Source organism: Aptenodytes forsteri, unplaced genomic scaffold (assembly GCF_000699145.1).
Source record: "Aptenodytes forsteri isolate BGI_AS27 unplaced genomic scaffold, ASM69914v1 Scaffold184, whole genome shotgun sequence".
In the NCBI taxonomy this organism is placed as follows: Eukaryota; Metazoa; Chordata; class Aves; order Sphenisciformes; family Spheniscidae; genus Aptenodytes; species Aptenodytes forsteri.
Genome location: NW_008796078.1, coordinates 1651062 through 1661326, shown reverse-complemented (window position 1 = coordinate 1661326; position 10265 = coordinate 1651062). Strand labels below are relative to the sequence as shown.

At 39.0% G+C, this 10265-nt stretch overlaps 1 protein-coding gene across 1 annotated transcript in view; it reads right to left on the bottom strand.

Annotated features, from left to right (window-relative positions):
- LOC103905136 (collagen alpha-3(IV) chain) overlaps nucleotides 1-10265 on the bottom strand; it is a 65454-nt gene that overhangs the window by 22264 nt on the left and 32925 nt on the right. Inside the window, exons 19-28 of the mRNA XM_019474014.1 lie at nucleotides 9589-9676; nucleotides 8473-8508; nucleotides 7964-8128; nucleotides 6725-6817; nucleotides 5868-5963; nucleotides 5444-5514; nucleotides 4009-4197; nucleotides 2853-3021; nucleotides 1866-1958; nucleotides 653-757 (exon numbers count right to left, since the gene is read on the bottom strand). Coding sequence (XP_019329559.1) covers nucleotides 653-757; nucleotides 1866-1958; nucleotides 2853-3021; nucleotides 4009-4197; nucleotides 5444-5514; nucleotides 5868-5963; nucleotides 6725-6817; nucleotides 7964-8128; nucleotides 8473-8508; nucleotides 9589-9676 — 1105 coding nt within the window. The remainder of the gene's footprint in view (nucleotides 1-652; nucleotides 758-1865; nucleotides 1959-2852; nucleotides 3022-4008; nucleotides 4198-5443; nucleotides 5515-5867; nucleotides 5964-6724; nucleotides 6818-7963; nucleotides 8129-8472; nucleotides 8509-9588; nucleotides 9677-10265) is intronic.

Genomic DNA, 10265 nt, shown 5'->3' with positions numbered 1-10265 from the left:
CCCCCCCGTCCTGACGGGATTATGAGAATAGTTCTTAATATTTCTAGTGTCCAAAGAGGAGTGTGACTTTGCATGAGGAATGGCCAAATTCACAGTATTCAAAATGCCTTCTATTACCTGCACATTAGAGCAGGTATTGCATTGTACATAACCAAAATTGATTAAAAATAAAGTACTGACACTTACACAGCTCCGTCTCTGTAACACATATCCAGGTAAAGAGAATCCATCTGAAGTAAGTGTGGCACTCAGATGAGCTGCACCGGTTTGGGCAGTATTCCAGGAAGCATCAATGTCTTTCAAAATATTTTCCTACTGCCAGCTTTGATACTTGATTCTTTGAAATACTCAAAAAAAAATTTCAAACCTGCAATTTGTAATTTACTGCCTTCAGGCTTATAAGAGTGCTAAAAACACTTGTCTGACTAGTGTTCATTGATTTATTTTTTTTTTTTTAACTTGATTGTTTTTAATGTGGACTAAAAAAAAAGTGGGGTTTTTTTTAAAATTAAAAAAAAAAAAAAAAAAGAGAAAAAAGAGTATTTTACCTTTTGGACCTGGGTTTCCGGGAAATCCAAGCCCTGGAAAGCCCGTCACCTGTTGGTTTTAAAATTAAAAAAAAAAAAAAAAAAAAGAAAAAAGAGTATTTTACCTTTTGGACCTGGGTTTCCGGGAAATCCAAGCCCTGGAAAGCCCGTGTCACCTGTTGGCCCTGGATGTCCTGAATCACCTGGCTCACCTCTTGCTCCAACCCTACCTGTACAAAGAAAATAAGTAAACTGATGTATCTCACCACAGAACATCAACTTGTAAGATTAGGTGGTTTATAGTTTATCATTATTAATTGGGACACCACTGTAGATTATATTAGAACTTAGACACTATTTCTCCTCCACAGTAGGTTTTCACAGTTAAAATGCTAATTGTGTTCACAGTATCAAAGCAGGCATGAGCCTGTGACTGAAGTTTTTATGCAATCTGCCCAAATTCCAGACTTCTAGGAACAGTTACATGCAGATACAAATCTTCCACTTGTTGAGAATATATAAGCACACTTTATAGGGGTGAGGCTTGGAACAGAAGCAACTATAAGAACAGAAGCTATCATAAAGCTGCCAAGAAATTTTCCTATGGTATTCAGGGCAGCTTTAAGGACTATCATTCTACAAAACCAAAGCAAAGATGCCTTATGGTTAGCCCAGATGTCACTTACTGTCCCTCAGTGCATTCAAAAATTCTGCAAAATTTAACACACCAGCAACCAAAAAAATCCTACCTAGAACCCAAGCCCAAAACCCACCCAGAAAAGGAAACTCAGGTTCTTAATATCTTAGAACAATGGTTAGTAACAGTCATGTCAAAAAGGAACTGGGAAATTTAGTAATACAGTTACTTTTTTGACTGTGCTCCTGCAAAGCATGAGAAGGGCCAAGGGCTTGAGGAAGATTAAGAATGCTTTAACCTGATTTTGTTCCTTCTGCTTTGAAGGTTGCAGCAGTCCCAGCATAATTTAGGATAGGCTTTTGTCAAAGTTATGCCAGAGGCCCCTTTCTGGATATACAAGCTGCAGCATATGCACCAGATGTTTCCAGTTCCTGGAAGAACCAAGTCATAGCAGAGGACTGCTTGGAATCTGCCATACTGCACACCATGGACATGGCCCCGTGTGCCCTTCCTATTCACATCCACTTCCCCTAGTTTTCCTGAAAGGGAATGTTACAGCTAATTCCATAGTTTCTGTACCACAGAAATCCTTTTTATAGTTATTTCAAAGTAACCCGACAGTTTTATTTGGCCAGAGCTGGGAGAGAAATCCCAATCAGATTATCTCTGATTTTTACTGTGTTTAGTGCAGATATACTCACCAGGCACTCCTGGGGGTCCAGGTAAACCATCTGGCCCTTGAGGTCCGGGCAACGCAGGTAATGGAGTTACCCTACTGGTCTCTCCTTTCAGACCTTCAGCAAATACATAATCAAAGAATACAAAGGCTTATAGTTTGGCAATATGTAATCTTAAGTATTTAAAAATATTAGTGATCAATCTACTCGGTTAAAAATGCAGTCTTCTACAGTTCCCATATTTCTGAAACTCCAACAGACTTTGAAAAGCCTTCAGATCCTGGCTTCATAAAGCAAAAGAATTTTATTGACACCAAGCCCACCTGCAGCCTTCCTCTCAGCCCTCCTGCGGTCTACTGGAGACCCAGAAAAGGAAGCACAAAGTCAGAAGGAAAATGATGCAACTGAGAAATGCTTACTCTGTAACTCCATTTCATAAAGATTTAATGGGTATTCTCTTCAAGAAACCTTGACTATATCTGCTGTCCAACTTTGAGTTCTTCCAGATTATGCTTGCCTATAAATACATATACTGGTATGTTTTCAGCACTCAAAAATGATGAGGTTCTTCATATTTTCCCCTGATGACTTAGCTCACACTAATAATGATGACTGGATACATATTTAAAGACTTCCCCCCCCCCCCCCATGATGAGGACAGTCAAGCACTGGAACAGGTTGCCCAGAGATGATGTGCTGCCTTGGTCCTTGGAGATTTTCAAGGCCCAGCTGGATAAAGCCTTGGGTAACTTGGTCTGATCTCATAGCTGACCCTGCCCTGAGCAGGAGTTTGGACTAAAGACCTCATAGGGTCCCTTCCAACCTCAATTATCTTATGACCCTAAGACTTTTGCCATTACCTCCAGTGGGACAAAAGTTGGAACAACACTGTGGAAATCTCATCCCAAGAAAAAACTTCCTATGTTTCACAAATTATGTCTTTGACTTCAATCTGTCTCTGCAATTTCAATCAAGTGCTCTTTAACATAGGTAAAACAGGAAGTTACAAACCAGCTTCTCCAGGTAATCCAGGTGGACCAGGTATTCCTTTAGAGCCTTTGAAACCTCTTATTCCTTGTGGTCCATATCCTGGCAGTCCAGGAAGCCCCATCTCTCCAGGAAGACCAAGACTACCGGGCAATCCAGGTAGTCCTCTATCTCCTTTTGAACCAGCCAGTCCCTATTAATGATTACACGTGTGGGTATACCAAACATTACTTGCTTTCCACACCAGCTTTCATAACAAAATGCCCAATTCTCTGTCTGACTATAATCTTGCATTACTTTAGCAACAGAGTAGCTCTGATAATTTAAGAGGAATTTTCCTCTGATTTACTTGTGATTAAAGGAATATAAATTTTAATATCAATGGTTACAAATAGAGGGCTATTAGGAGTTAAATAGTACAAATAAATACAACAGCTTTATTTTTCAATCGCTGTGGCATTACACTGTACACTTTTTTCTTTAAAACAGGTTTGGTAAAAAAAAAAACACCACCAAAAAAACAACAACTCTCAGCTCTGATTCTCCTTGAATACTGTCGAGTCAGGTTTAGAGAGTTATACCTCAATCACTTTTACAGTTTCTCAGACAACGCAACACAACAATTGTTACTTTTTGTTTCTGCTGAACAAAGAGCTCTGCCCTAATGATTCTAGATTTATGGTCCGTCCTCCCAGCTTTTATGGTTTTTCTCAGCCCTGACTGAAGATTAACTCCCAAAGACTGAAAAGGAATTATTTGAATTATTATTTCCTTTTAAGCATTATAAGTAGTCAGGAAAACTGCCTTTTTTTTTTTAAAATCTTATTCATCGTAGGAAAACTGCCTTTTTTTTTTTCAAATCTTATTCATCATAGGAATCCAAGATAACGCTCCAATATAAATATCCAAACTAACACCACAATAGAATGCCAAGGTTTTTCAGCAACGTGTATCTACACTAGCCTCATCTCTCCAGTATTACATAAGAGTATTTACTCTCATTCTTTCACACATACTGGTTATGCATATTGGTTGCTATAGTTGAGCATAGTACCCCTAAGCCAGGCAGAGGATATTCAGTAAAAGTATCTGAATAGATAAGACAGGCTGTTGTACAAGATATAAATACTGACTTAGGTTTTCATGAATTCTATATTAATCGCAAACAGTGCATGCCCACCTCTTCACCTTTAGAACCCTTGGATCCTTTAGAACCAGGTCTTCCCAGAAATCCACTTGAACCTTTTCTTCCTTTGTCGCCCCTGGCCCCTGGATCTCCTCGCTCACCTTTTGGCCCTTCTGGATACACATATCCTGGCTCACCTTTTGATCCTTTATGTCCTTGATCTCCTCTAAAACCCGGAGGTCCCTGGAACAAAGCAATTAAAAGCATTTCAGTGCTAGACATATGTCAACTGTTTTCAAGCTTTCTTTTTTTAAATTAAATACCCGAGAGTGGTTCTCTCTATCCTCATCTTTATTCACTCCAATGGCACACTTCAATGAACAGGGTCTTTTGGGGTTGTTTTTTCTTTTTCTCCTGTCTTTACTCCTTTTGGCCCTGATTATAATTTCATTTATACTACTATAAGCAGGAATAATGCAGGATCATTTAATGGATTAGACTGTTAGCTACCAAGTTGTGCTTTGGTGGCACAAAAAGAAGGACCAGAAAGTACCTCAAAATCTAATTAGAGATTTCTCCCCCACATGGGACTCTCTCCCCAGGGACACTATAACAGTCACAGTTGGCTCTGTTCGTAGTTAACTTCTCCTCTCCCTTCTTTCCCCCTCAGGGTACAAAGTGGGTACTCTATCCCAGCCAAAACCAGTACAAGCTTAAAGTATGCTGGGCTCTAGTGATCTTGGGCCCATGAACTCTTGGGAACCTTCTGGAAAAACCTGTTAGCAGACTCTTTCATTCTGCATCTGTATGGCAACCACCACAATGAATACATGTGCGTGATGTTTTTTTAGTGGACAGCACCGACTGTAATTTCTCATGAATAATTACTGCTACAGGCACAAGTTAGAACAACCAAGTGGTATGTCTATGGCAGCAGGTGTCAGCCTTCCCTCTTCATAATGTTTCCCAAGAGGGAATGTCCTTTGTACCCCTGAAGAGGGTATTATGAGAAGCAAGTTTCTCTGCACATCTGGGGCTTTATCAAGTCCTGAGTATGCTAGAAACAAAAGAAGTAAGAAGTTTGACGTTGATCACAGCACACAAAACTCTATATATGCTTTACAGCCACTGCCATGATTACAGAATTATGTAGATGAACAGAAGTTCACTGTAAACTACCCATATCAGGCAGAAGCAGCAGTCTAGCCATCATGAAATACAGCACAGGTTAATCACACAGTTATTTACCTGCCTCACTGCTTGGGCTGAACTTCTTGCTGCACTGAGCAAAACAGGCTCCTGTAAAGCTAGGTCAGCTATGTCCACATTACAGTCTCTACCTAGGCCTCCCATGCAGACACATTCATTACTACAGAAAGAAAACTGTTGAGATCACCCAGTATGACACTGCACGTAACACCAGCCATGAGGTTTCTCTGAAATAATTCTTGTGGGATCTGAAAAATAATCTGAAAAACCCAAGTCTTACTTGAGCTCCTGGAAACCCCGGTGCTCCTGGAGAACCTGGAGAACCTTTTGGACCTGTTGTTCCTTCCCTACCTGCAAAAGAAACAGCATATTTTGTAAAGAAAAATGAAGACAAGGACATGGATTTTGACAAGCTCCGATAATCACACCCAGCACTGAATGTTTCTGCTTGTTACATTGACTGCATCATCACAGACTGACCTGGCTTCAGGCTGCACCTAAGTCTATTAGCATTCTGACTTCACCTCTTTTAGGGCTTGTGCTCATATCAGTGGATGGAGCTGCATCAGGCTCTCACACTCATCACAACCTCAGGGCTAGTTCAAGGACTGCGTGCTGCAGACATGCCCATACCTGATTCTCATGCTAAAAGCAAAATCATTGGCATTTCCTACTATCCTGTTAGAAACAACAAGATAATTTACCAGGCATGCCATCTTGGCCACATGGCCCAGGAGAACCAGGAAGACCAGGTATTCCCGGAATATAGCTGCAATCAGTACACACATAAGCTTCATCACCTAGAATGAAAATAATTCATTAGTTGTTCCACAGCAAGTCATTCCCAAGCTTAACTAATGTGTTACATAGTTTGTTATAGAGGATGGCTAAGACTTTTTGGCCAGAGAGCGGTAGGAACACGGCCTTAATTTTGTTGGAAGATCACTTCCAACACAGTACAAAATTACCTGTGATCAGACAGTGAATCAGAACTGATTGCATTTAATTGAAAATGCAGGAACATTCAGTTTAAATCTCTTGATTTTTTCAAGTCTAGTTTTAGTAAACCATTTGGATATAGTCACTCTACTGATAAGCCAGATTCTCTCAAAAGAGGAAAGGGACATAGGCTTCAAACGAACATGGCTCCATAACAGCCTAGGTGACTTTAACGACTGGCAAGTGGCAAAGAGATTCAGCAGCTCCTGTGGTGATATTTGCAGAAGGAACCTTCTCTCAGAGAACAACTATTAGTGTTTAACATAACAACGGGAGAATAAAAAAACCCTACCAACCTGTAATAATTGTTTGTCCCAGTGAAGATCGATACCCTGGCTGCAGTGCTGTACAACTGCTGTGCAGCACTGGCATGTGCACTGCTCTTTTAGCTGCTGTTTACGGTAAGGGGAGGAAGACATCTTGCTATCCCTAATGAATTTTCTCAAATCTCTGAACTCATCAAATGGCTTAAGAGGTAAATTAAATTCAAAATTTCATGAGGATCCATGAAGATTACTGGATTGTACCATCTACTTCCGAGTGATACTTATCTGAAACTGACCTTTCATGCCAATATCTCCTGGAGGTCCCGGAGGTCCTGTACACCCTGGCTCTCCAGGAAGTCCTGGTAGGCCTGTTCTAAATGTTACTCTACCTGTTAATGAAACGAGCATGGCACCATTACATCAGCAGATTATTCAGACAATTCTCTATTTGCTAAGAGAGAAAAAAATTGCAGGGTTGAACTGGAGACAGTATTCTGATCCTTATGGGTCAAGTTGGTCCCTTCCAACTTGAGATTGCTTCCAACTTCTATGATTCTATGATTCATTTAAAAGAGAGAACTACCCAGATAAATCCAAAATGCCTAACTGGAAGCACATGAGGATAAATATGGTAATGCCAAAGTAAATCTCAGCAGACTGTTGGATCCATCTGTCTAGCCTTTAAAAAGCATAGTCCCTTCTGGGGAAAAGTATTTCCATTTTATTTGAATCAACAGAAACATAATTCTTTCTCCTACCAGGAATGGAAAGGAAACTTTTCTTTTAATCCTAAATTATTAATGCTGCTCATGTATCTTTGACAGAATTATTCTGGTGTATTTACTATTACTTTGGAAAAACAGAACATGCATTGAGTTCTTCCTGAGGTAATATATTTGGGGGATAGATATATTTTTCAAAGAGAGAGAAAAGAGAAGCACTACATTGGTATTGGTTCAGAAAAACTTGTTTTGGCCATACCACATATAAAAAATACATGATGCTGTTGGTACTCCTAGTTAGAGAGGTATTCCTAGTTAATACTTTTTCTAGAAGTTTTATAAACTGCTACTGCTTTATTTTCATGCTGCCAGAACTTCAAACCTGCTCTAAGGACCACTAAGACCTCTGGAGGCACGCAAGCGATTTCTCTAGCTTTCAGACTAGCCCCTTCTGAATTTACGTTTACAGATTTACTACAACTTTTGGAAGAATTAATTTTAAGAACAGATTTTCTTGCTTTAGTCTTTCCTGGTTTTATGTACCAGATTTTTATAGTCACGGTTATACAAAAAGGTGAGAAATCTTTATACTGGGAAGTCATTATATCTTCTGCACAGAATCTCATTAGCAATGAAGCACAGACCTTTGCTTCATGAATATCCCAAAACAAAATTTCCAAAGAGAAATTCTATTCAACCATATTACTCAAAATATACTCTATAAGTAATGTATTCATATAAACTCATACATTAGATATTGAGATGACTCTGGATTTGTTCTTATTCATTATACATACAGCACTGAAACTTCACCTGGTTCTCCTGGAGGACCTGGTAATCCAACAGAACCAGGGCTGCCAGTAATACCAGGTAGTCCTGGAGGGCCTACAATACACAAGCCAGTTTGTCCTTTCTCTCCTTTTGTTCCCTTTGGCCCAGGAAATCCTGGGGGACCTCTCAGACCAGGTCTTGACACACCTAACCGAAGAGGAAAAAATACAAAAACGAAGTTAAAGAAATGGAATTTTAAAACAAAGTAAGTACTCAATAGGATGAGTGAGAGACAAACATACTGAGTTCATCCCACAAATCTTTTTTATCTTGTAATATATAAAATAATCACAATGACAATGTAAAGACATTTAAAAATGATCTTTAACCTCCCTTTAAATACTTGGCCCATCAAAGCTTCTGGGTGACAATTTTTTACCATTAGAGATATGTCTGAAGTCATCTGAAGTTAAGATTCCACAAAGCTGACTCAGTACAATGGGCAGGAAAAACAATGTATTTTATTGTTGGTACTGGACCACTACACATACCTGGTCTACCAGCATCTCCGGGAGGACCCTGTGGCCCTGCAAAAGCAATGTATTTAGAACTTGAGTTAAACCACTGTATACTCTGCAAAGTCACTACTCATTAATACTGACTGCAAACTCTGGGCTTCTGCATTTTAAGCTTATTTTATCTTTTAAGAATTTGGTTTTCCCTGAGTAGGCACCTACTACTTATGCAACTGTTGTATACTGACAATTCTCACTGAAATCTGGCAAGATATGGATGTTTACAACACGTAGGAATAGGATCTGCCGCATTTATGGGGATGCACTCAATTACTTCAGAACAACTTACAGGCCTGCAAACTTGCTTCTTTGTGCCACTATTATTTGCTCTAGTAAATATACCACCTCTTAACAATGCATTAATACCTTTGCAAGGCTCAACTTTCCTGTTGCTATCCCTTGCAAGTATGTAAGTAGATTTGTAACAACGAAGAGTATTCACTGAATGCAAAACAATCACTTGGATACATAAAAATTTTGTAAAACTAGATCATCACTACACAGAAGGCAAGGACTTGCTGGATGAGTATAAGATATAGCCTACAAGATACTGTCTCAGTTCAGCCTGCAAGTTCTTCTCATATTGTGAGACAGCCCAAATAATAAATCAGTACATTTTAATTTTACAGCATGGCCAAAATAAACAAAAACTTGCAGATCTTTATTTTTTTTGAATGATAGGCAATAAAAAATGGCATAAGACAAACTATGAAAGCTACCAAAAAAAAAGAGAAAGCAGTGCATGACCTTTAATAGGAGACTTACAGCTCTGATGGTTTGTCTATGGCATATACAAATAATGTGCTGATGCAGCAGTCCACTAAGGTCATGGGACAGGATGTCAGTGAGCTTAGGTGCTCAACTCAATTATCTGCGCAGAGAAGTGTGCCAGCTTCATTATTTTTAAGAGGAAATACGGCCATAAATCAAAGTCTCAGGATACATTTCAATTCTGCAATTCGATAGGAGTAATTTGAAAATACTCTTGTAAAGGCAGAAGCAGGTTGCTGGGTGCTCAAAAACCTAGCCTGCAACAAGTCCTTTGAGTGGTCAGCTCTTGCTGAAAGATTCTAGTTTTGATGTCCTGCTCACCAGGCATGCCACGTTGACCTTTTGGTCCTGGAGGTCCGGGGGGTCCTTCATCTCCTTTTTCACCAACAACATTATCATAATACTCTGTCTTAAGAGAAAGATGGTAAGAAAAAAAAGAATAGTGAGAATGAAGAGAGAAGCACAGTGCCTCATATTGAACATCTGGTTAGAACAATGTTACGATCTCATTCATAATTTTGATGTTGTGACACCATGAGACCTTTCTAATCACATGGTACTTACAAGCAGCCAGAAATGAAATCGTAATTGTTATGCACAGATAATGCCAAGAGACTTGTATGAATAGATGGGGCTGGGATTTCAGCCCAATTCCTCAACTCCCAGAGAACTCCTCTGCCTGCAGATGCAGTTATACAGGCAAGGTATAAGTTGGAGACCCAATCATGAATATTACGGTAGCATGAAATAGAAAATATTCTTGAAAGAAACCTCTAGGAATCACTTAGTTTATTCTATTCTGCTCAAAGCAGCATCAGCTACATCTAGACTGCTCTTTTAAATAATCATAAATGAAAACAGACAAAAATCAACTACTTAAATCACATGTGCATTAAAAAGTCATTCCTCTAAAAATTAATACTTAATTTATTAAAGTTTAATATTATGATTAATATTAATTATATATTAATTATTATATTATATATTAGTTATATATA